Below are 26053 nucleotides of genomic sequence, written 5' to 3' on the forward strand. Positions count from 1 at the left end.
ATCAACTACAGCAAGACTGTATTTTTGGACAGAAGTTTCAGAGGCAGAGGGAGGAAATTAGCAGCCAAAATAGTTGAAAGCTGTGTTCTATGAGTGCCCATTTCAAAATGCTGATTGCCTGCTCTTTGATGAGGAGATAAGTGTGTTCCAGGGTTAATCAGATTTTGGCCATTACCAGTACCCAGTGTATTCCTTTTCTAAATTTGTAATAGAAAAGAAGAAAATGCTCTCTCTATTCTTTCTAGCATGATTTGCACCATATGGTCTACTAAGTGCAGGCAGCAACTGCTTTTAAATGCTGCAGTTCTTTCACTGAGGCATTATTATCCTTTGCATGATGAAAGTAATTTCAAGTGTTCAGGAGATGCTTGTATTCTGCAAAGCAGAACGGCCTCTCAAGGCTTAGTTTCCAAAAATAGCTCACAGTCTTTAAAGAAGATGAAGAATGGCTCTTTCAGGGGATGAGCTTGATTATTCTGTTTATTACTTTGTTATTTGCATTTCAGGAGCTGGAGGATCCTGGAGTTGTAAGCCCTGGAAAAGGAACTGTTGGGTTTTTTTTTTCCAGAGTCCTTGCTTGAAGATTTGCCAAAGTGCCTTCACAGAGCTGTCACTCAGCCTGCAGAGCTGAAAGCTGATCTGCAGCTCTATCACAAGGCAATATGTATTGAAGATTTTCAGGAATACACTGAACTTCTTCAAGTCTCTTCCCTCAGGCAAAATGTCAGGCTATTACAGAGGAAGGGGATAGTTTTTGCAGATAATTCATAAATATGTCATTTTGACCTGGTTGTCAAGGAAGATTTTTTTACAAAGGAAGCAGTTTTCTGTTGGAAAAACACTCTACAATCTTGTCTTGGCACGCAGACTTTGTTTCACATGTATTGTAAATGAATCAAAGAGGTATTTTGGCTCCTTTACCTCGTATTGTACATGAAAGAAGCAAATAATGAAAGAGGAGTTCCATTTAGAAGGTAAAACGTATCACAGAGGTTGCCCAGCCAGACATTTTGATCCATCAAAAAATATTACCTCCAGTTCTCTCCCTAAGAATTCAATAACAAATTATTAAGTCGTGGACATTTCTCTGGAAAAAGGAAACCCTTCAGTCTGCACTGTAGTGTTTATTACACTTTTCTCTTTGATGTGTGATATTTATGAAATGCCACATACACAAGAGCTCCCTTTCTGTGACAGCCCATCTGCAAGAAAACTTCGGATCACATGGGAAACATTTAGTGAGGAGCTGGCAGAGAGGACTGCAGACAGAATGCTATTAAATAGTTACTTTGCCTTAACCTTTTTTTTTTTTTTGGAGGGAGAGCGAGAAAGAGAGTGAGGTTTAAAGCTTTAATCTCATACCCAAGCTTGTCAGAGCCCAAATCTATCTGTAATGCTCTCCAAATCAGAATGAACTCAGAAAGATGACGTTCAATCTTTAAATCCTTCTCTGCAGACCTATTTTTAATTCTCAGGTTCATAAAATGGATCCCTGCCGTGGCTCCAGAGCTTTCTAACATGTATTCTACCTATTATGTTTGACATAACCACATGTTAGAATTCAGCTGCATTCAGAACTGAAAGTTTTCTTTGCACAATTTGCTGGGTAGTGTAATAAAACCAATTCAGTGTGACAGAACTATCATTGTCACTGGTGGAAAACCAATTATCTCCTCTCCTGGTCACTGTTATTCTTTTCACTTCCACCAGTAACTGTAATTCTAATATTCTGGACACTTTTAAACAAATTTTATCTTCTTATTTTGCTTTCTTTGCCACAGAGTGAGTAATAAATAAATGCTTCATAAATGACGTCAAAAAAGCTATTTTTCATATTTTCTCAATAAAAATCTTTTCAGTCTCTCTCTGAATTAATTCTAAACAGTCTGAGCTATTCAAATCTTTGATACAATAATTATTGGCAACCATAATTAACCACCTTTCCAAAACCTCCTGTAATGAACCATTTCTGTTCCATTTTTGTAAATCAATCCATTTAAGCTGGATTAGAACTGACACGTCTGCTCAACTACAGGCAAATACCATCAAAATACAAATAATTTCCGTGATCTGAACCAGAAATTCTAAGACAAGTCGAAGTTGTTTCTTAGATTTTCAAGTGCTGCAGTTTATTGCAGTAACTCATGAATTACCATCATTTTCAGCAGTGGGAAGAGATTTCTGTTCATGACCTGAGGACATACATGGATGTCTCCAAATGAAACTGCTGCCTACATTCACTCCCTACAGCAACGACATCTTCATTAAAACACTTTGCTACATGTTCATGTAAATCCAGCAGAAGAACATTTTGCAAATATTCCAGTATGAAAAGCAGAGCATTAAAGTAACGAAATTCTGCTAGTTTTACATGATTCTGGTAATCTTCATATTCCTCATTTTGGCATTCATTTTCTGCTTGAAGTTTTCCTGTGAAGAAATGTACTCTGGAATAACTTTATATTCTAATTATAGTTTGATGAAGATGCATCCTGAGCTGACACTGAACCTGTTCTGTCCTTCCGTGCTAGGAATGATTTATTCTGCCAGTTCCCATCCAATTTTAAATGCAATTATCCATCTTCTTGGCTGCTGAACTGATACCAGATTTCAAAGCACACAGAGATGGACACACTCACTCACAATCCACTTCCAAAATGGCACGGACAGACTTGGCAAGGTCCCTGGCTTCTGCTGCAAGAGCTGCTGTGACTGTAGGTCCAACCCTTCCCAGCCGTGCCAGAAGAGCTTTAGTGGACAATGTTGTCCTCCTGTCACTGAGAGAACAAAGAAGAAGTGGTTATTAGTAAGATGATAAAGGAAACTGTTACTTTTAATAAGGTAGATTTGTTTTTCTAAAGTGGTTTTGGTCTCACTGTATAACAAAAAAGATTTGTGCTACCAAAGCAGTGAGTTTGCCCCAGCAGCAGTCCTGGCTGTGCAATAGAAGTATTTGGGAAATTCAATTCAATTTACATTCCCCACTCAAAATGCAGTGTCAAGAACTCAGTGGGTGTCAGGAAAGGAACTTGAATGGAATTTTCACACTAGGATTTAAGAAGGGACACTGCTTCACGGGACCCAACTCTGCTGTCAGTGAGTCAGTTTGTCACCTTGGCTTTGTGTTTGATAATTAATCCATTTCCTGAAATCAACTCTCTGAACTTTCTAGAACAAGCAACATCACTGTTGTGTGCAGTGCCAAAGGCAACTGCATCTCACTGATTATCTACAATATCACAGTTGCTCTGAGCCAGCACAGGTTATTTTTCTTAAATCAAGTTCCAGCTCACTTCACTTCAATACATTTGATTTCCTTGAGAGCTGTACTGAAAAAAAAACTGCAGGAAAGAGCCTGAACGATTTTACTGTTACATAAATATTAATGGAATGCTATCCGGGATATATAGGCATGATCATGCCAATGCTCTGAAGGACCAAAGGCTGCTTAAATCTTCTTGAATATTCCCAGCACCTCTTTAAACAAGCAAAGTAATAAAATGTAAATGGATACACATTTTATCAATTTATTTATATGCTACTGGATTCATTGTGATGCAAAATCACCTAGGAGAATCTAAAAAAAAAATTTAAAAATTATAACCCACTGTTAAGGTTCCATGCATTTTAACTAATCCTTAGTACATTATAATTACTTTATGGAAACATCCAGACAACCATAGCCATGTAATTACTAACTGTTTTAATTTAATTCAGAGGTTTTTAATGAAGCTGTATCCTGAAAGCCTAATTTATAATTCATGCCATTCCCTCTCCTTCAATAAAATGACACTCAGAACTATACAGCAAAAGTATAGGAAAAAATAGCTACAAGGCAGCTTTTGGAGACTTGGAAACAATAGTAGAGTTTTTCATTATTAATATTGCCATTTCATTACCTTAAAACTGTTGAGGAAGTAGAGTTATCTGAAAGTATTTCATGCACAACCTGTTGGTCATAGTCAAGAAGTTAACAGTTTATAAATCAACACAGTCAAAAAGTTAGCACTTTATAGTTTGATGTTCTGTTTGGGGTTGGGGGATTTGATTTACAATTAAAGTGGCTTGTCTCTCCCAGCTAGATGTGCAAAAGTAAAAACCAAAATATTATAACCCCTTTGAATGAAGTAAATATAACAACATCACTTTCTTTGTTGCTCCATAGCATTCCAAAGTATCACCAAATATTAGCTTTTCTGCCTTTTTCTTCTGAGGAGTTTCACAGAAATGGATCGTTTGTGAAAAATTAGGTGGAAAAAAATTATCTGATCATTTTCATTTGTTCAGTATAGCAAAACAAAGAGTATGTAAATCTCTGGATGGATCTGTACATCCAATCAATCTACATTTCTAGGGTTGAAAGGATCTCTGCAAACCACTTTATAGCCATTTCACTGTGCTCATTCCTCACCAACATCAACACAAATCTTTTCCAAATGAGCTATTTCTAGAAATGAAAGGCAAAGTTACCTCTACAAATTGCAGCAGTTTTTCAGTAGCCACCTCAAAGGTTTTCCTGGCCGACTCTGATTTCCGCAGCTGGCAGTCAAGCACTGTAACTCTCTTTCTCAAGTCTTGAATGTTCTCCTGGGAAAGATATTTTAAGGCTTTTAGTCTAATAATTTTCTCCCATGGCTCACACAGAGACATGGTGTGAACGGAGTGTTTGGAATGTTTAACACACTCTTTCCTACATTTCTGGAAAACACAGAACTGGAATGCCTGACCAGCCGGCAAATCAGCTCCAAACTGCACCAGATTTGGGGAAATGATGGAAAGGTAAATTAAAATCAAAGATAACAACAGGGATAGGGCTGAAAATTATGAGAGTTTGAACTGATTTGGAAATGGATCAAAAATACCAAGCTGACAGCATCTGTCAGCAGGGTGGCACAAACAGCCAGAACAAACTCAGCCCTCGAGTTTGCATCCACACATCCTTCAGCCAACACAGTAATTACAGCTCATCTTGGAGGAAATGACCCCCTAGGGTGCCTCTGCATGCACTTGGATAAGCTATTGATCAGGGTTATGCATCCTTCCTCCCTTCAGGCCAGAGGATGTGAGCCCTGCTACATCCAGTCCTGGGCTCTGGGTTTCATTAGAGTTCCTGTGAGAGGACCACGAGTGAAGTCCTCACATGTACGTGGTGTGTTTGTTTGGCTGAGCTGTCTGCTGGACACAGATCTTTCTGGATCTCTCAAAAATTCAGAAAATATCACTATAGTTAAAAATAAACTCTTACATCACACTGCAGGTGTTCATTCCAAAAACCCACGATCTACTCTAAAACTCTTAGCAAAAAATCACCAAAACCCACTCATTAACTTTAGTGGAAGCAAATAATTTGTTTGTATTCACTGTACAAAGCAACAGAACTATCATCACCTTGAATGTCAAAGAATCTTTTGATTCAAACACCATTTTTGGTAATTTCACTGTCCACTCTGGAGGAGGAGCTGCTGAGGGACCTCACTCTTTGACACTAAAATGGATATAATATGGGGTTGGTATTACTTGATACTGCTGCTTTTGGGTAAGAAATGCAGAGAGTCAAATCTCCACACAGGTATTCAAGTACTCAGTCAGAATTTCAGGAATTCTAGCTAGAATCTCTAGAACAAACCTCCAGGAAAGCAACTCACACACTCTGAATTTCTTAAAATTTGGCTATGCAAGTCCTAGAAAACAAACAGTGCTGCTAGAACACCTGACATAGAAGACGGGGCATCTCACCCAGATGTTCAGAAAGAAGAACTTCCAGGGTATGATTCACCTCATCACTCACAATCAGATGAGAGGAATTCCTCCCTGGCAGCCAAAGGGATTTGCTAAGCTGTTCTCTGCAAGCTTGTTCACCACAGGGCTTGGCTTTACCTTCTAATGCCTTGAAATATTAAATTAATTCTCAGGATAAAATAAGGCAACATTTCAGTAGGTTTCCCTCACCAGGTCATAAGCACATCCATTTTTCATGAGAAAAACAAGGTAACCTCACAAATGCCAACCTGCTTGCACTTGCTCAAACTGTGTCTAGAACACAGGTCCGCAGTTGTGGGGCAAAAATTTTAAGTGCCTCAAATATTTTATTTCTTAGCATGTTCTGAAATGCCTCACTGCAGATGAAGTAGGTTGAAAATATAAGGCTCAATTAAAAAAGAACTTTTTTTGGCAGAATTAGTAGCATTTAAATGATTATCTTGATTAAATCTAAATTTACTTTAGAACAGGACTGGGCTTTATATTGCTGCTATTTGCCTAACAGAAAAATAAACCTGAAGGCCATTTTTACATGAGAACAAAAGCATACAAATACATGCAAGGTGTAGTCTTTAAAAACAGTATATCTGCAGCCCAGAAACCATTCCAGGCTTAATGCTGGACCTATGACCCACATAGGCTGGGAGCTCCTGTTTCTCCAGCCCAAAGATGTCTGGAAAAAGGAAGCCTCATACACTTCACATTGCCCCCTCCACCACACACCATCCCAGTTATTGAATAATACAAGACCAACAGTGACCTACTTTAGAAAAGCAGATGAAAAGAAAATGAAAACAAGATACATGACAACAGCAAGGAAACCATGGTAACTCTGACAGGCTTTGCTTACTTTATTTTGGCCAGAATGCTCAGCGAGCTGAGCCTTCAGCTCTCCAATTTCAGCCTCCAACAGGCGAATCACTTCTTCATAGTCCAGCTCCATTCCCCTGGCCTGTCTCTGTGCAGCCTCTGCCAGGTGAATTCTGCTCCGCAGGGCTCTCGTCTCCTCCACAGCTGCCTTGGCTTCCTGCACATTACACAGTTCAGTGGAAAACTTACAGCTCCACAGAGAAAAAAAGAGCAGATTTAGCTCACAAGTACTGCAGTTGGCATCAAGGCTACCTGGTAGGGTTCATGGTTAGAGGGCTCGATTGCTGATTTTTAATATACGATGTGCAAATGAAAAACACATATGTACAGAGACATAATCTTCCTAATAAATTAAATAATGAGTTCTATAATTGCTGAAAATCTACTTGAATGAAAGGTTTCCTTGAAATGCACCAGATGCTGTTGATCTGCCCCGTTGCTTCCACAGTGAAAAACTACCTTAATGAAATGTTACTTCATTTTATTATTATTGCCTGAATTCACACTCTAGTCACAGCTCACACATCATGCAGATGGACTTTTAACGCAAGTATTCAGTCCACACTCTTCTAGAATCAGTGCTTTTTATAAAATTTATTTTTCTGCCTAGCTCCTGCTCCTATATATGCTCCTAATATCCTGTATTGTCACGAAAGACTGTAAGATAAAACTTATCTATAAATAATGTACAGAAAACAGAAAATCAGAAACTGTCAGCTTTTAATATGGCTAACGCAATCCCTAAATACTGCAAAAATCTCGTTTCAAGAAAGATATTGCTCAGTTCATTTTAGGACTGAATACTAATTCAAGTTTACTTTGATTAGTAAATTAGAAAGCCAGACTAAAGGTCTGGACAACAGATGAGTTTACACACTAGGAATAAAACAAACAAACTGCTCATGCAAAATGTACAGGCTCACTGGCACCAACCAGTAAACCATCTCTCCCTTTAGTTTTTAATTAATCTGTGGGAAAAGTCACTTTGTATCAATTTTCTGAATAATTACAGTTATAAACCTTAAATATACAAATTCACAAAGCTGAAAGTTTTTTGTAGCTCAGTTAAGGATACTTAGGTGAATATTCTATTCCTTATCTACCTATTACATCTTATTATTGCAATTATATCCTGGTTGGAAATGGCACTAGAGGGAAAAAAGGTGGGTGTAGAGGAGAAAAACACTATGACTCTTTAACAAGGAGGAAATAACCTTCCAGAAACTAGGTTTGAAATTACTGTTTCCAGAAAACCTAGATGAACAAATCTTCCTTTTCTTTGTGGAAGAAATGGCACATAATATATAACAAACAGGTGTCATAACAGAAATATCCAGAGAGGTCAGTTAAACTTCCAAATGTAGATTTAATTCTTTCCTAACGTAGAAGCACTTCTGTTTCAATATCCTTCAAATCACGTTTTCCTGTACTTTGTGACAATGCTTTTTCTGCAAAACCATCTTCCAATCTCAGCTTCAGATGACTTTTAACCTCTTTTTAATGAACAATATAGTCCAGGCCATAAATCAGCTAATTTCAGTGACACGTAACCAGGACATCATCATCCTTATCTTTGCAATACAACACCGATTTGGATAAAGGCCAGGCACATCCTGGTCTCTCAGAAAATAGAGCAGCAGCAGAAGTAACCACACATGTAGAACACCAACACCACTAGTGAACATTGCTGTTGTATAATTTGGAAGTTTCTGGTATAGGGCACAACAACAGGAGATCCACTTAAATTGGACAGCAAGCAGAATGGTTTTCCTTTTTCCCTTGGAAGCATGAGGTGATCTACACGAGGATCACCTGGGAACACAAACTCATCCCAAACTGACTGCTCCATGTGAGTTACTCCTCCTGTTGGTGTCACAGTGTTTGCAGCCCTCAGAGCAGTCTGAGTGGTCATTGCTGCTCACACTCCCTGAAAGCACAGCAGAACAATCACCCCTCCTGCAAGCTGCTCATGGCCCTCCTTTTTCCCAGAAACAATTCAGGGACTTCTCAGAATTTATCAATCTGCAGAAGTAGGGGTCAAAACTACTGCCTCTGGAGAGGACACTTTCCTGCCACTGTAAGGAACAAGATGAGTCAAGAGCAAGAGGAGCTCAGCCCTGCTGACAAAGGATGAGCTGGGAGTCTTCAGCAGCTAAGGCATCCTTGGGAAACAGGCTGGGGGTGGGAAAAAGACTCTTGGAGACAAAAGTGAAAAGATGCTCTGACGTTAAGTTTGACTAATCCAAGTGAGCACTGAGGCCTTGGAAAAGGGTGGCATCTTAAAAACCCACACTTAGGAATTATTTAAATAAACCGACACGAGAAAAGTGAAGGGAAAATTGCTATTATGAAAAGGGAGGTCTTCATTTTGAAAGAAGACCTCCTTGAGATAAAGGTTTAATCTCTTATAATCCAGCATTGCCTTTACTCCTCCGTTGTTTTTTCAGAGCCCCAGTTGTTGAATATTAATTTCTCTGTAATAGCAGACTAAGTATGACCAGATTTCAACAGTGAAAGACCTAAAGGAATAATTAAGGAACAATGGCTTCTTACATTACAATGAAACAATTACACACACTACAACTGAATTAGTAAAATCTTCTGACACACCAGAGCTGTTTGCTGGAGCAGGGGGGCACAAAGGGAAACAATTCCATCAGCTTTTCCCCAGTTTTCAGTCACTGGAGTTGGCACAGCAGGGACACAGTGGGTTCTCTCACCTGTGCAGGTAAGAGGTCCCTCCTGTGAGGAGCTGATGGGTAACACCCACTGCACCAACATGAGCTCTTGTCCCACTCAAATATGGGAAAAAAGAGTTTAAGGTCAGGCTGGATGGGGCTTGGAGCAACCTGGGGTAGTGGAAGGTGTCCCTGCCCATGGCAGGGGATGGAATGAGATGAACTCTGATTTCCAATCTAAACCAATCTAAGCTACAACAGAAATGAGATCTGCAGCTGCTAATATTTCATTTATACAAATGCCTCATGGGACCAATTGTCCTGATCTGGTATGAAGCCACTGCAATCAGTAAGGAATTGAAAGCTGGAGGAGAGAAGCTGAATCCTCAAAAAAGCAATTTCAAGGTACAGGTTTCTTCCTAAGCCAGGTTCTATTTCTTCCGTGGATAAATTCAAGTGTCAGAAGGTTTTAATCCAAGTTTCATTCCAGCCACCACAAATACCAGAACTAAGACATTCTTTTAAACCACATGAAAATTGTAGTTACAAATCAATCATGCTTACTGATTAACTTTACAAAAATTATATGCCGAAATCACCCTTTAAAAGAACATTTAATATTTTTACTATGTATTAAAACAAAAAAGCTGATGAAATAAACCCAGTATTTCCTCCAGGCAGGGTGAAATGAATTAGACACTGCTTCCAGTACAACAGCCATTCCAAGCCCCATTTTTCCCCTGCGAGAAAATAACCACAGCATAGCAAACCTCAGCCCTGGGAAGTGAGTCCAGCAGTTTGCACACCACAAACACTACCTTATCTTTACAACCTCTCCCATTTACTATGTTTAGCTGAGTGCTTCAGCTGACAGCAAGTGCCCAGGAAAAGCTGTAGTACAGAAGGGATCATTCAGGCTGAAATCAGCCAGGGCTCTCAGGCAGCACAGCATTCAGTCCAATTCCTCCAGGAAGACAGAAGACATCGTTACAGATTTCACATTCATGCTCTTGGCAAGACTTCAGGTGCTCAAAAGTGCCTTTCTGTGCTTTGTGCCAATTCCAGCTTACAGAGGATTTCAAGGAAGCCCCAGAGATGGAATTCTATATCACAACTTCAAAGTGAAAATAGATCAATTGATGAATTTTAATTGTCACATACCAATATTAGAAAATAATTGCTAGCTCACTGCACGTTTAGCAGCATTTCTAGTCTTAAGAGTTTATTCATGCTGTTAGTTACTGAGCCAAGCACTGTTTAATGAATTGGTACTAACAAAGCATGTTCATTAACCAGAATATTTGTAGCCCTGTCTTAATTAATCTGTAATCTCTGCAATTCACAATTAGTAGAGAATACCACCAAATATACCCCAATACATGACTGGTAACCTATATCCTCATTTAAAACCCATTTTTTTTCAGGAAAGAAGTAATTTTAAAAAAATCAAATTAAGCTGAAGTCAGAAGACCTTAAGCACAGAGTTAAATTGGGTTTTTTTGTTGACTTTGGTTGTTTGTTACCTTTAATCAGGCCATTAGGGCTCAATAACGTACTCATTAACTCCTTTCACTAACTCCAGCTGAAGCAGGAATGCACATCACAAGTTACCTTGTACTTTAAGTAGCCTATTTTTAAAAAAATTTGTAACATCAAGAATCTCAGTGCCAATATTGGTTTGAAACAACAGAAATATGTAAATAATAACATGCATAAAACACTTGAAAATGCACTAAGTATAAACAGAAGAATATGTCCATTAAAATCCCACTTATATGTCCTAAAATAGATCACACAGTGCTATAATTATATATAATTTATTATTTCCCGTTCACTTCACTATATGGAACCCTTTCAATGCCTACAAGAAAATCAGTATTTATCCCTGGGAGGTTTGCAGGGCAAAGCTGAACTTCACCACCACACCACAGTACCTGAGAAAAATAAAAGTGGGAGGACCTCGAGTGGTGGCAAACGGGCACTGCTGCCACTTCAAACATCTTAAACCAGCTTTCCAAGGCTGCCTTCTCAGGAAAAAACAGGTTTGTACTGGGATTTGTACTTTGCTTTAATCCAGATTAATAACCTGAACAAGTGCTCTTGCCTAGAACAACACACTCGACCCATTAGAGAATGCATTCCTGGAACAAATCTTCCAGTTAAATTTGATCCAAAATATAACCCAATTTATTTCCCACAGTGTACAGAAGGAAACATCACAATACTAATGGAAAAGGCTTGCAAGCAGCTCTCTTACATTCGAGGAATAAAAGGTGATAATGAAGTCATGCTCACCAAATCTGAAGAGCAAAAATATAAAATTAATCTTAATATAGTGGATTTTAAAACTGTATTTTGCATTTTTACCTATGATATGTGACACGAGAAACCTGCAAGGAATTGGTGCAGCAGTGCAGAGGGAAGGAAGGCAGGCAGCTCGTGAGAAGGGAAGAACTGACAGGGTGTTCAGGAAAAAGAAGGAACAGGAAAGTTCCTTGGCTTCGAATCCTGGCTATAAATGACATGAGACTTACATAGAATTGGGAATTTCCTTTAAGAGACACAAGGAGGCCAAATGCTCTGATTTATTCTCTCATAATTAGAGATAGATTTGGACACAGACACAAGCATTTCCTCACAAAACCCGGACTGCAACTTTTTTTCCTGGCAATTTTTTCACACTTAAGACTGGCTGACATATAAAGTGGTTAATATTAGGACTGTAAATTAGGCACACTGGTGCCTAAGAACAGCAAAATCTCTTCAGGAATATTTAAGACCAGAAAGGTTCTACTACATCATTATGGCACTTCATTGATCCAGCTTGTCTTAGGGTTGCTATCTCAATTCAACAGCAGAGAAATAAATTACTGCTCTAAAAACTGAAGGATCAATATTCTCTGCTTTTAATCAAAAGCTTTGCAGTAACACAAGAACCACTTTGTGTTGAAATCAGTGTGAAAGTATAGTTTATATGAGCACCAGGAGAGAAATAAGTGCTCTCCTCTCCCTTCCACAATTAAAAAAAAAAAATTAAAAATAATTGTAATTTTTAGAAACTTCAACATACTTGCTTGACTGCTTGTAGCTGCTCTGTCAACTGTTTCTGTAAGTTCACAGATTCAGACAATTCTTCCTGTTAGGGAAAAAAAAAAGAATAAATAATTAATAAGTTTGAAAGCGTTTTTAGTCCTAAAACTCAATTAGATGTTTCAAAACTACAGGTAACGATACTTAACTTCTGTCAACAGCTTTTATAAAACCTGTGCTAAAATCATCTCTAAAAGCTAACTTTCTGCCAGGTCACTGATGCTGTTTAAGTTTCTTGAGTATTTTGGGATTATTTACTGAACATTTCTGGGATATGTGTAAAAGAGTGTAAGAAATCACACAGTTAATTGTAGACTGACCATTATCAGTTTTCCACATCAGCAATTTAGGGACTCATGGTCAGCAGTCACTGTGTTCAATGTAAATTGGGTTCTTTCATCTCAGTACAAAGCTTTCAGAGGAAGAATCCTCGTGCACAGAACAGAGAACAGATTCCTGGCCACATTGACCTAATGTTTCTGTAATTTACAGCAAGAATTTTTTTGGACCAAGTGGCAATTTTTAAAATTGTCTTTATCCCAAGCTCAATATTCCTGTCCAAGAACCAGAGTTATATATGCTGAATACAGAACTTTTTTTTTTTGTTTTGTTTTTTAAATAAGAAATTCAGGACCATGGGACTGTGGTTGCAACCTGTGTTATTAAGAAACAATATTTATTGCTTTAGGTCTTGGGAATTTTGTGATGTCTGGGAAAACATGAATTAATTTGCACACAGATTAATTTCTCCTCCAGTTCTGATTCCTTTCAGAAGTATCAGCACACGCTCAGACTCTGCAGTTACCAGGATCACACGTTTTTAAATAAAATTGCATGCAAATCAGTCATTTCTCCAAATGCACTTCTGTGAAATGTCTGCTTAGTCTCATTTCTCTGTGGATCAGATTTAAAAACATGTTAGCATTCAGTGTAACAGCTAAAATTCACTGTCTCCACAAATAAGCAATCTTCAAACATGATTAGTACTGATTGCACTGTCATTTTATTTATCTATGAAAAACCATGTGAAATTCAAAATAACAGTAAATTACTATACACACACAAAAAAAATAGTCTCTATAATAGTTTAAAGCAAATAAAAATTGTTACCTTTAATTTACTCATTTCTCTTAAAGCTTCATTTCTTTCTTTTAAAGCTTCATTCCTTTCTTTCTTAACTCTTTCCACATCATCCTCCAAGGAATCACAGGTTACAAACTGTGTGTATATAAATACATAAGGTTACAATGTATTGCTAATTGTGCCTTCCATAATCTTTAACATCTTATATTTAAAGTTCTTCAAATGAGATAAAATGAAAATAAAATATTAAGACTATTTATAGATCTGAAAATGCTAAAAACATTTAAGAAAATTTTAACCGACTTATCTTCCAAAGGAACAATTATTTTTCCTTTTAAAATGCATTAGAAAATGTGTTTTTAACAGTATCAAGAATACATCACTAATAGCCCCTGTTTTCTTCAATATCTTAAGTAATAAGCCATTTTATTTTAGTGTTCATATGCTAAAAATGCTCTTTTTAAAAGTCACCTCGAGAAAAAAAGGATTTTCACTGTAGCAGCAGTTCAAATCATTGGGCCCAGAGATTGCTCCTCACTCACACAGGTTGTAGCAATACAAATTTCATTTAGAAAACCTCTGTAAATCAATGTCATCCAGACTTACAACAAACCACAATTTAATTACATCAATTGCTTTCTGCAAATTAGGCTGCTTAAAAAAGCTCACAGAAACTTGGTTATCTTAAAGAACCCCATGATATGGAGTTGTTTTAAACATCTGCCCAAGATTTGGAGTAATTTTCCATGCAATAAACTCTCCAATAATCTCCTCCCAGCTGTTAAAACTGCCCAGGCAGTTGTTCTACCTGTGAGTCCTGAAAGCTGGCAACTTCACTGACCCCAAAGGTTCCAGATTTGTGGCCATCATCTGTTGCACTTGATTGCCCAGACAACAGACTCCTTGAAAGTTCAACGAAATCTAGGAAAAAACCCAGATTCAGATTTTGTTGCTGCAGTAAGAATAAAAATGCCCAAACCACAGTGTGCGATGAAAGGACCTCAAATCAAATTGTGAAGGAGAAAAGGAAACAAAGGTGAAGTTCATCTTCAAAGTACCTGTGATGTTCTACATTTGGCAGTTGTCTGTGAAAAATGAAATAAACCTGCACACCAGGTACACACACCTGCCCTTCCCAAGGAGTTGACTTTACCAGAACAGACAGGAAAAAGGAAGAATTTCGTGGTAGCTCAGAACTCATGGTTTCCTTTAAAGGTTCTTTAAACCCCTGGTGGAGGCTTGGCAAAATTGGTGTTGACCAAGCTGAAGGTTTTAAATACAAACACTCCCTCATTCACAAACCACATGGCTTGGATTACCCATCCATTTTGAATGAAAAGATTCTGCTACCCCATCACAGAAAGACAGAAATATAAAGGGCAGTTTGCTCTACATAAAATCTGATAGAAGATCCAGTATCTATGTCTCTGAGATATTGAAAATCCAGAGTCTTTTTGGATGTTTAAGTACAAAATACTGTTTTTCACACACTAGTGCTTTTCATAAACTTTAGGAAAAGTGAAATTTCCATCAGCTTTAGCATCAGAACCATCATGTCTCACAGTTTCTGAAAAATATTTTTAAATTGTCAGTGTCATCAACCAAAATTGTCAAAACCAACAGAAGCAGCTCATTCCCATCAGAATTAGGTTTAGCTGGAAGAACTGTGATGGTCTCCCTGCAAATCTGTTTCTGTATGCAATAGTTGAAATGTTCTTGCTTCCCACATACTAAAGTTAACTGATCCATCAGTTTAGTAGCTTCAAGAAACCTCTTTAACCATAAAAACTCTCCCAAAAAATTCTTGGAAAAATTACAGTTCCCTATTGTCAAAGCAAAAAATTCAGGATTTTGTGAGCACAAAACAAAATTTTCCCAAGGCTGCTCTTAATTAGATAAATTTGTGAGTTGCATTCCCATTACCTAGTTTCAGAATTTCAAGCTTATTTTCATACAGTAAAATAAGGTTCTCGCCTCAAACTATCATTTTATTTGCAGCAGCAACCCAATGCTCCCAGAAAATATATTAATGGTTATTATCTATAATTTCTGTATTCCTACTTTTCATTATTTTCCATGGTAATTAACAAATTATTACCTCCAAAAGACACTGTTCCTTTAGAATCTTTCTGAAGTTGCTGCCTTAGGGCTTGCTGCTGTTCATCTGTGAGCTGAATCCCAAGATAATTCAGTGCCTGGAAGGAAAAAAAACTTATTTTGGAGTGAAAAAAGAAAGGACTAGGGATAATGACTGCAGGGACATGGGGGGAGTAATTAAAGAGCTCCACTTCAAAGAGCCTTTGTATCCTGGTACACTCTCACTGACAACACTTTTATTCCAGAGCCACTCGGTGACTTTTCCTTCTAATTGAGAGATGTTCAGATATTATTTAACCTTGAATACAGATGAGTGTAATAAGCAAAACCCTTTGTCCTTAATAACTGCCTTAAAAATCTTGAGGGATGTTCTGATTCCCAGAAGAGTTAATCAGTAATTAGATTAACAAAAACAGTAATTTGCCCGATATACAAACCGAAATATTGGCCTGCAACATGAAAGAAGTATCCAAAGAGAAAATTTTGTGTGTCATTTATACCTTACAGTTTATCAGCCTAGAAATATTGATTTACCTGCATCATGAGGGGGAAGGAAGGAAAACTCAAAAAATCCGATTTTAAGTATTTACCCTTTCCAGCTTTTCTGTCTTGAGACGAATACTTGGGCTCCTTCCTTGGGGCTCATAATCATCATTCTGGCTGGGGGCAATCACTAGGAAATAAAAAATAAAGCAATAATGATGTATTGTAACTATTGCTTTGACAAATTTGTTCTGAAGCTCTGCTCATCAAGTCGATCCCAGCTAGATACCCACTTGCCAAAAATACATGTCAATCCTTAGATTGACTTCTTTTTTTAAAGGACATAATTGTAATCAACAAAAATTACGGCTATCAATCACTTCCATGATTTTTTTTTTCACATGAAAGAGTGACAAGTAGCAAATGAACAGAAAATAACCAGGAATAACTTTGAGTGATCCATCAAGCATATGGCTTCTCCTGGTGGTATTTTCTCTTCCCTCAGAGCTACACAGTTACTGGGGAAACAGAAGGGGAAACACACTTGTGAATTCCAAGAGAGACCTCCAAGGCACACCCTGAGCACAACTGACAGTTCCAAGAGCACATGGAGTGAGCTAGAAAACACTTTGGAAAAAGAGGGAATGACCTGTTGCCAAGCATGGGCTGTGTGGAGGGAATTTAGCCTGAACTCCACAGGCTCCTCGGTATTTTTTCTGGGAAGGAAGTCTTTTCCAAGAACTCCTGTCCATTGGGCATCATCCCCTCCTCTCCTCATAGTCAGAAATACAAGTTTCCAAGGTTTTTTTAACTATCTCTTCAGATTTTATATGTATGCAAATAAAAAAAAGTCATTGTTTGTATTCATTATTCATAATTTAGATCTCAATTCATCATTTTATTAACATATTAAAAGGTAATGAAACCAAACCCAGCCTCTGACAAATAAAGGATCTTGCAGTTTGAGATTCTCTCTAAAGGAACAGAAGGAATCGCAGAGAATTCTTTTTTTTAATTTTTTTTTTAGTTTCACAGCATATCTGTTTCCAAGCTCAAAGTAATTTACATTCTCTTTACATGCCAAAAGCATAAACCAAAACATCTTGAAAATCTCTGACACTACCACCTCTCACATGCTATATTAAATTCTGAAGACAGTGGGCTAGAACCTCAGTGGAATTGGCACAACTTCCCCTCAGCTCAGAATGAAAAAGCCTCGTGTGTGAGCTTGTGCAAAAACTTCACTAAACTATGCTGAGTTTTTTCATAAAGTGTTAAAAAAAGGAGGATCTCATCTGAGAGATGCTTTAATTTTTCAAGGTTATCTTTGAAAGTTTATCCTTGAAAAAGGGCAGCATGAAAGAAGTGGCAGGTTTGACAAAGGATGTGCTGTTAAAGAAGAAGAAAATGAAACATGACAAGAAACAAACTGGAGCTGCAAGGATTTGTGCTTTCTGCTCTACTACCTACATTATTCAGATGTGTTCAGAGACTGTGGCCTTCTTGCTGTCTTCAAGCAATGAAACTCCTGGGTACTGAATTATATTAACCAAGAGTCTTATATTCTGAATATATTAAAAATTAAGACTTTTGGGCTTGTTCCTTCGATTTAGTTGTGGTGCTTTTCATGGTTAATATGAAAAAAACTGTGTGATAATTAATATCCAGGTGAATCTACATTAAAACTCTTCCAGTTTCAGCAGTCCACATTTGGTCAGCTCACCCTTCAAGGAAGGGAACCAACTGGTCAGATTTGCAATATGGGAACTGTTTCATTCAAAATTTGAATATCTAATATGGTCTATAAAAAATGCAGGTACAATAGAAATAACATCAGTGGAGAGACATCTGGAATGAATCAGATCCTGGGTATTTGTTCTTCCTCTTCTCAGTACATTAGACATGAAGTTGAGAAGCTCAGCTTATGCTTAATTCTACTGCCTGAAGAAAAAGACTGAAGTTCAGGTGTGCACAGAGAAATACAGAACAGAGTCAGCTCTGTCTCTGTGTCAAAGGAGACTCCCATCATTGTGTCACTCTTGAATTTTCACTGTTTCTAAATACAACACATTTGCTTCCCACAGGAATTGCCATTGTTCAGCCCAAGTTTAGTTCTGATCAAATTTCACAAACTCTGTTTTTCCTTAAATATTGTTTTCAAAACAGGCATTTAGAGACGTGATCAAAGTGACTCTTGTCTTTGTTTGAATGTCATGACTCTCAAACACAAATACACACACAGATACTGGATTTGTTATGAACTGAAAAGCTGTTAGGGCTCTGCATGTTATTTCTATCCTTTCAATCTGCTGCCCTGATTTAAGCAAAAAACCCATGCAAGCAGCATACATCCCCAGAATTTCATCAAATCAAGAAAGCACAGTTTCTATGGCAACCTAATCTTGATCTATATGTGAGTCTTCATTATCTGGTTTCTACTGAGCCTATTATCATTACTGCTGTATAGCAAATGTTGTGATCACTCGTTTTTATTTGGTTTCAGCTGTTTGTTAGAGACAATGCAAGTTATATTTGACAGAAGCTACTAAAAATCCATTGATCTCAGTCCTTTATTTGGGAGCATAAAAACAGTGCAATATTTCTTTTTTTTTTTAAAGACTGTTGAATCTCACTTTGCACTGTGTTCTGTATGGCTGTTTTTGAAGGAAGAAGGAAAAGGGTGGCAGGAATTAAATCAGCACTTACCCGTGGCAGACACATCAGCAGGATTGCTGTCTGGAGCAGTAATTGGAGATTGCTCCCCCATCTTGATTCCAGTTTCCATCTACGAGCGGAAATGAAAAGCCATGAAATACCATTTCTAAAGCAGATCACAAGGCAAACTAGAAATGCACATTAATGAAAAAAGGGACAGGAGGGAAGACCAGGGGGATCAAAAAGGGTTGGGCAGATAAAAAGAACCCCAGGAGAAAATGAAAGGCATGGAGGGAGTGGTGCTGAGAAGGAAGAGCATTGGAATAACTCGGATCAGGGCCTCATCAAAACCTTGGGTTTTGAAAATCTTCACAGATTAAGATAGCACAGTCTCTCTAGGCAACCTGCTTCAATGTTTATATCCCTAATAGGAGAGAAAAATGGGCAAGAATTTTAAGTACAAATATAATAAGATTTGAGAATCACCTGTTTTGACTTTGTGTTTGAGAACATTTTATTCTTCCTTCTTCTAAGGTAATACTTTATTTAGCTTTAAAAATATGATAAACTGACAATATCCTTTCAAAAATTGAAATAATAGTTATAAAATCTTCTTTCTCATGGCCAACAGTATTTCTTTACACCAATAGTGAGCTGTATGAATTAAAACAATTGCTGCTTAGCCTAAAGAATGGGGAAAAACCCCACATCCTTCTGGGAGCTTTTTTTTGAGCAAAAAATCTCATCATCACAGAGCAAGTATAACTTGTGAGACTGTACTGTACTCACACATATGTAGTAAACAGGGAGTGTTTTATCTCTGAAATACATAACTATTTATATCTAATCCCAAAACTTTAGAGAAACAGTAAAGCAGAACTTGGTATCTAAGAACACAGCGAATACTTATTTTAATTCGATTTGTTTTCTTACCCCAAGTCAACTAATTCCTCTCATCAGTGTGGTTTAATCTCCTGTTATACAACATGGTTTTTTTCCAAAAGTTTTGACATTCCAAAGACTTAATATTGTGCAGGAAAAGAGACAGTCATTTTCTTACTAAAACGGAAACTCAATTACAATTAGGGAAAAAACAACCATTTGCTCAGTTTATTGCAAGAGGAGTAGTGAGTTCACTCACAGCATCTGGAGGGATTGTTGAGAGGAGCTTCCCATTGGGGGAGGGAAGAGGACCAGGAGCTGCAGCCTGTTGTTCTCCATGGGCTGCAGAAGATGATAAGAGGCTGAAAGGACGTTGCAGATTCTCTGGATGATTGGGGATGTTTTTCTGCCTAATAAAAGCTATCTCCGAAAAATTTTCAAACCTAGAATTTAAGAAGTTTCAACATATTGTATACTTATGTTAGTCGTGAAATTGTGCTTCTGCAAAAATTACCTGTTTCCAAACACTCACTGTGTGTGATTTTACTTAACTGTATTTCTAAAAGGATCTTCTATTCCCATTATTACAAAGGCAAATAGTGTATTTTTTAAAAAACATTAAAGTATGATAATTTTGCAAGTCTAAAAGGTGCATTTGAGTCTTTTCTATGAAATAACATTCCAACTGAGTATTTCAAAAGAGTAATATCTCTCACCTTTCCTCCAAGTATATGACAAGTCATTTCACATTAATTTGATCATAAATGTCATGTATTAAAGCACTTTGGAGGGTTGGCTGTTTGACAGTAACAGATACCTCATCTTTGTTCTGTTGATTATACTTTTGGCCTCTTCATAGGAGACTCCAATCATGGACTCCTTGTTGACAGACACAAGTTGATCCCCAGGCTTCAATCGTCCATCCTAAAAGAACAAACAGAAAACCAAACCCACAGATTTTCCATTAATTGCTAACACTACAGAAAGAACTGATAATCACAGCACTTGGATATATTCCTCTGGATCTGCTAGGATAAGAAATATAAAGAACAGCTCTGCATTCTGCCTGACAAACTTCCTGAAATGAACAGATTAAACATCAGCAATCACCATCATAAGAGTCATTATAAACACATCAGAAGAACAGACCTCAGAAATTGAGTAAAGTGTACAGAACACGAAACATAGGAAATAAGTAAAAAACCTTCACTCAAGACCAGTATAATTTTCCCTTCTTAACACCCACAAATTATATTTTAGCTGTGCTGTTTCAAACCTATGCCAATACTTTGCTACCTTTTTTTTTGTCACTTAGTGTTTTTGTTTTGGTTAAAGAAAAAAAGCTGTAGACCTTTTATTTTGCTCTCATCCAGCCTGTTCAAAGATATCCATTTCAATGGTGCCCTCATGTGGCAGAGGTTTAAAACATCATTCCTGCTTCAGCTTCCCAAACAGGAAAACCAGGATTGGGAAGTTACCTCTATTATTGAGAATATTAGAGCCTACTGAAAATTAATGTCTCAGCCTCAGTCTATTGATGAAAGGCTTTAAATTTTATGTTCACAATGAGAAAAATGTTTTAGAAGCCACAATAAAATAGAAGAAAGCAAAAGAAGAATGATTAGTATTTGTCTACTGAAAGAGGTATTTGAGGAACATTGCATTTTTACCTTCCAGCTTGGCATTTTAGGATTAAACTTAGTCTACAAAAATTCAGAAACAAATAGTTATAAACTAGGGACTCACTGCTCATGAAATGAGCTCATCCCCTCTTGCTGGGCCAGAGGCAAGAGTTGGATATCTACATTTCCAAATAATAATCATTACTGAGGATGCCAGAGGAGACACCTGGATAAACAGTTCTGTGTACCTGAAACAGGCAATTACTGTATTTATTTACTTTTTACACTGACAAATCCCCCTGATTTACATACTGCATTTGTCATAAATTAAAACAGTAATCAACATCAATTCATATATTTTATTAGTCTGCACTTTCAGAATATTTTTCCTAATTTGCCTACACAACGATTTCCAACTGCAAGGATCCACCTAAATTTAAGTCTCAGGGAAACATGATTTTTTTTAATGTCCAAGAAAATAAAAAAAGCTGCAATCTGTAGCTCTGTCCCATCCTTCCTGATTTATCTTCCATCATGCAATGTCTTATAAAAATTGATTTGTACTTTCCTTGTGAACTGAGGAATAAGATCCTCATTTACCTCAAATGAACTTATGAATAAATGTTCATTACCATGCAACCCTCCTACAGTGCAGTGAGATAATTCTGTTTAAAGAAAGGGCAAAGAGAAATACAAACACATTTTGTATTTAAAATATGACTGTAGATGTGACATACCAAAGCAGGTACTAAATTAAGGCAAAAATACAGGTGTCTGAAGGGGAAGGAAGGGAAAAAAAGGTCTTTACCTTATGACAATCACCACCAGGAACAATTTCTTGAATATACACCAAAGGCCCTTCATTTCTGTTAATTCCTCCCACAATATTCAAACCCAGGCTTGTTCCTTTGCAAACAGAGATAATCTGAAATGCACTATCACTAGAGACACAAAGAGAAAGAACAGTAGAATTACTTCACAGAAGTAGATACTCAATAAAGACTAAAGCAATAACTTTGTCTTACTGGTTTTGCAAATATTATAGCAACAAACACAAATAATGAACATTTAATCTCAGTGTTCAGATATTACATTACCTATTTACTACAAAATCAGCAACCTCAGGCACTTCTGGCAATTACAAAAAGAATTGATAATCTGTTTAGCAAGATTAAAAACTCCTCTCTATCATATATATCCAAGGCTTATGGAAGTACCAGGGTACACCTAAACCTAACATTAATTCATTAGGAGACACTAAAACAATCAACCGGATTAATCTACTTCTAGCCCATAAACAATGACTAAATAGAAAAATAACTTAACAAAACAGAAAATTTGCCATGTTGATGGTATTATAAGATACAGGATTAAAAGTTAAAAAATAAAACCCAAATTTAGCACTTAGTGCTCAACCCAAATTTTCCTGACCAGCCAAGTACAGCATTTCCTGCAGCTGCCACAAGAGAGGTACAGTCACTTTTGGAGATTACTTTGCAGGCTTTGGGGATGGTGCTGGGACAGAATTATTTCTGCTGCTGCTGCTGGTGATGTTATCCTTTGGATGCAACTGAGGACTTGGTGACCTTGAGGATGACCCAGAGGAAAGGCTCTCTATAGATTTTGCTTCAAAAAAAGAAATAATAATTAAAAAAAAAAAAGAAATAAAACACACATTTGGGAAAAAAGCACAGAATTTCTGCTCATGTAAGTAAGTTCAGTTCATGTTAGAAAACAGACAAACTAAACAATCAGATCATCAAAAAAAGTCTACACAGATAAGAACTGAGAGCCACCCAGGGTCCCAGGAATAATTTTTTAAAGCCTAGCAAGTGATGATTTTTTTCAAATTGGGTGCAAAATACAAAATCTCAACTGACTAATCCCCCATGCTATATAAAGGCATCTTAATTAAGCAGCAGTTCCATAAAGATTAGAATTTACAGTGCTCTAGCTCAAATTTTTATCAGCATTTTGTGGCACATATCAGCTACAAATACCAAAAACTTCTCCCATAAATCATTAATTGAAATTTAAAGTAGATGTAAGTATATTTATTTTAAGAGTTGGGGAAACTGCCACATAAACCCCTCAAGGTACAAGAGTGTTTTGTCTGACTTTCAGCCACTCCCTCCAGCATTCCTCCTCTCAAATTAGGAATTTTTAGTGAAAGTTTCTACACCCAAAGCTGATTTTCGTCCCTCAGGATTGTTTCAGACTGGGAAGTGATCTCTCACCAGCTAAGTGATGTGTTGGAGAAGTTCTTGCAGAGTTGTTGTCGCTGTGAGAGCCATACTTATCCATCAGGTCGTGGAATTCCTTCCTGTGGCAAGAAAAAGATTCTTTTTGTCAGGATTTGGTGTGAGTTTGAATGGAGCCTGTGAAACCTGCACTGCTGGTACTGAACAGCTGCTCTTCCTCAGAAAAAGAAGCTCAACCTCAACTGAAAGAGGAACACCCTGACAAATGGTCAGAAAAGGCAAAAAAATATAATGTAATGCAGGATAAAGATGGGAAAACAACAGACTGTGGATGAATAGACTATTGGTTAAAAAGTTTTATTTTTAGCTCTCTTTACCCTGAAGTGCTGAACTTTAAAAACTTGTAATACAATCAGCTACAGATAAGACCTGGCATTACCAAGGTCCAGAACAATTTATTTGTATTAGAGGGACTCAGATTATGCACATATAGCATACCCAGGTTTTTAAAGAATGCTTTTAGTTCAATTATACTGAACAAGAACCAGGAAGAGACTGACAAAAATGTGGCTCCTTAAAAACAAGGGGATAGAAGAAATATTTATTAATATTAACGACTAAAAACCAAAAGCAGAAGTTTTTTGCAGACACCAATCATATTGTAACAGACTGGCCAAGATGTACATTTTGTATGACAGGCATTAAAAAAACCTAAAACACTTGATTCATCTGATATTGAATCCAGCCTGATTTAAAAACCAATTTATAATCTGAGCTCTGATTACCTCAGTGACAACTGTTTAAAAGATATAATCTAGAGCAATGTAAGCCAGAAACATCACCAAATTAATATTATAGAATTAGTCAGAGAGAAAATAAATTAACTGATTGCAAGGAGAGTAATTCCCAGGTAATTCCAGTGGCTGCTAAAGGCTGTTGAAAGCTGCTGGGTGCATTATTTTTTTATAAAAAGGACAAAATTTATTGCACTAATACCAGCCCCAGTTTACACACATAAACACAGCTGAATGCAAATCAAATAATCTTTAAGCACAGAATGTAAAGTCATAAGAAATGAATTCACCAGGTGGCTGGTGGGAGATGGGATGGAATGGCAAATTCTGCCCAGGCCACTGACATCCCCCAAGTGGTTAAAGGACTGATGGATTTTAATTATTCCAGGAGTTTACAGGAACTAGGCCAGTATGCTTTAGATAAAAGCAGATTAAGAGTGGACCTCACATCTATCTAGGCAGTCTGAAAAAAGAGAGATCAGAGGCTGCAGAGTGATTTAAATGTCTGTCAAATACAAAAAAATAAAGGGACAGAAAGAAGAAGCTTAACTCGGACAAAAGGCTAAAGGAATTTAGAGAAAAATCCTTTATGGGGAGATTACTCTGGAAGTGGAACATCCCAGGAAAGGCAAATAACAGCAGATACTCTTGCAACGATTATCAAAAATAGTTACATAACAGCTGTTTTCTCCTGAGATTTAAGTCCAAAGGGGATACAGACCTGATTGTTGCATTCCCCATGATTCTCTGCCAATATTGGTTTATATGCTTAGCTTCCAACAGTCAGGTTAAAGCAATATTTAACGTAAATGTCCTTATAATGGATACATTTTGGACTACCTGCTGCAGTGAACAGTTTAACCTACTTATCCAAATTATTTCAAGGTCATTAGAGATGGAAAAACAAACTTCTGAGGGGAAACAACAACTAAATCTGCCTTTCTTCAGAAGGCAAGACCAGTAAAAATCATCCAAAAGCTCTAAGAGTCCTAACTTTACATTATTTTAAAATGTGAGAAGTATTTCAAAAACTATCGCAGCAGATAATTTTTAATGGGAATTTTATTTCTTTTTAATTTTTTTTTTTAGCTGTGAACATAACATTACAAACCTCCTCTTTAAAATGAAATTGGCCTGGGCTTGCTACTTGAAGTGATGCAAGAGCTCTCAGAATGAACTGGTATCAAATACCACGCAGAAAAATTGATATGTGGTGCAATTCTGCAATTAAAACTAATCTGAAATAAAACCACATGCAAGCCAATCCACCCACCCTGAGATACAGCACTGGATTTTTATTAGTTTTGAGGTTAAAACAATTACTCTCTTACTTTGCTTCTTCATCTCTAGTAATGAGCAGAGACATGTGATTAGAGGCTGAGGCTGTTCTCAAGATGTCAACAGCCCTAGAAGGGGGGAGAAAAAGACCAAATAAATACACCAGGGTGCTGGCAAGAAGTACATGGTGAGCAGTGCTAGAAGAGCAGGAAAATGGACAAATTCCTTAGGTGGTTAATAAGTTTTGCTTCCAGATACAGAGAAAAGAGCTTGGCAGCAGCAAAACCCACAGTGAGCCCTGGGGAAGGAGTGAAAGACAGACTGTGGGACATCTGCTGACAGCAATAACTGGGACTGCCCTGCCCTGCCGTTCCTTTCTGTCCCCATCCCTCCCTGCTCCATCCCGTGCCATCCTGGGCTCCCTGAGCATGAACAGCCACACCAGCAACAGCTCCTGCTCAGCTGTGCCTGGCTCAGCAATTCCCCCAGCAATACACACAGCAAATATTTGAATTTTCAACCTCCATCTCCAGCTCTAAAAGCTGCTCTGATCTCCAGAG

The 26053-nt window shown here is 37.4% G+C and overlaps 1 protein-coding gene across 4 annotated transcripts in view; it reads right to left on the reverse strand.

The window, feature by feature from the left end:
* The window catches only part of STXBP4 (syntaxin binding protein 4), a 65420-nt gene that overhangs the window by 28597 nt on the left and 10770 nt on the right, over nucleotides 1-26053 (reverse strand). For 3 of the 4 annotated variants that reach the window (XM_085077606.1, XM_085077605.1, XM_085077607.1), the window contains exons 6-21: nucleotides 25547-25621; nucleotides 23458-23543; nucleotides 22714-22846; nucleotides 22029-22161; nucleotides 20416-20522; nucleotides 19858-20041; nucleotides 18768-18846; nucleotides 16169-16251; nucleotides 15580-15676; nucleotides 14290-14402; nucleotides 13509-13616; nucleotides 12379-12444; nucleotides 6611-6787; nucleotides 4471-4587; nucleotides 3900-3949; nucleotides 2644-2777 (exon numbers count right to left, since the gene is read on the reverse strand). In XM_085077606.1, coding sequence (XP_084933732.1) covers nucleotides 2644-2777; nucleotides 3900-3949; nucleotides 4471-4587; nucleotides 6611-6787; nucleotides 12379-12444; nucleotides 13509-13616; nucleotides 14290-14402; nucleotides 15580-15676; nucleotides 16169-16251; nucleotides 18768-18846; nucleotides 19858-20041; nucleotides 20416-20522; nucleotides 22029-22161; nucleotides 22714-22846; nucleotides 23458-23543; nucleotides 25547-25621 — 1742 coding nt within the window. The remainder of the gene's footprint in view (nucleotides 1-2643; nucleotides 2778-3899; nucleotides 3950-4470; nucleotides 4588-6610; nucleotides 6788-12378; nucleotides 12445-13508; nucleotides 13617-14289; nucleotides 14403-15579; nucleotides 15677-16168; nucleotides 16252-18767; nucleotides 18847-19857; nucleotides 20042-20415; nucleotides 20523-22028; nucleotides 22162-22713; nucleotides 22847-23457; nucleotides 23544-25546; nucleotides 25622-26053) is intronic. The other variant, XM_085077608.1, reaches the window with a different exon arrangement.

This window comes from Lichenostomus cassidix, chromosome 18 (genome assembly GCF_008360975.1).
Source record: "Lichenostomus cassidix isolate B80296 chromosome 18, HeHo_3.0, whole genome shotgun sequence".
Taxonomy (NCBI): Eukaryota; Metazoa; Chordata; class Aves; order Passeriformes; family Meliphagidae; genus Lichenostomus; species Lichenostomus cassidix.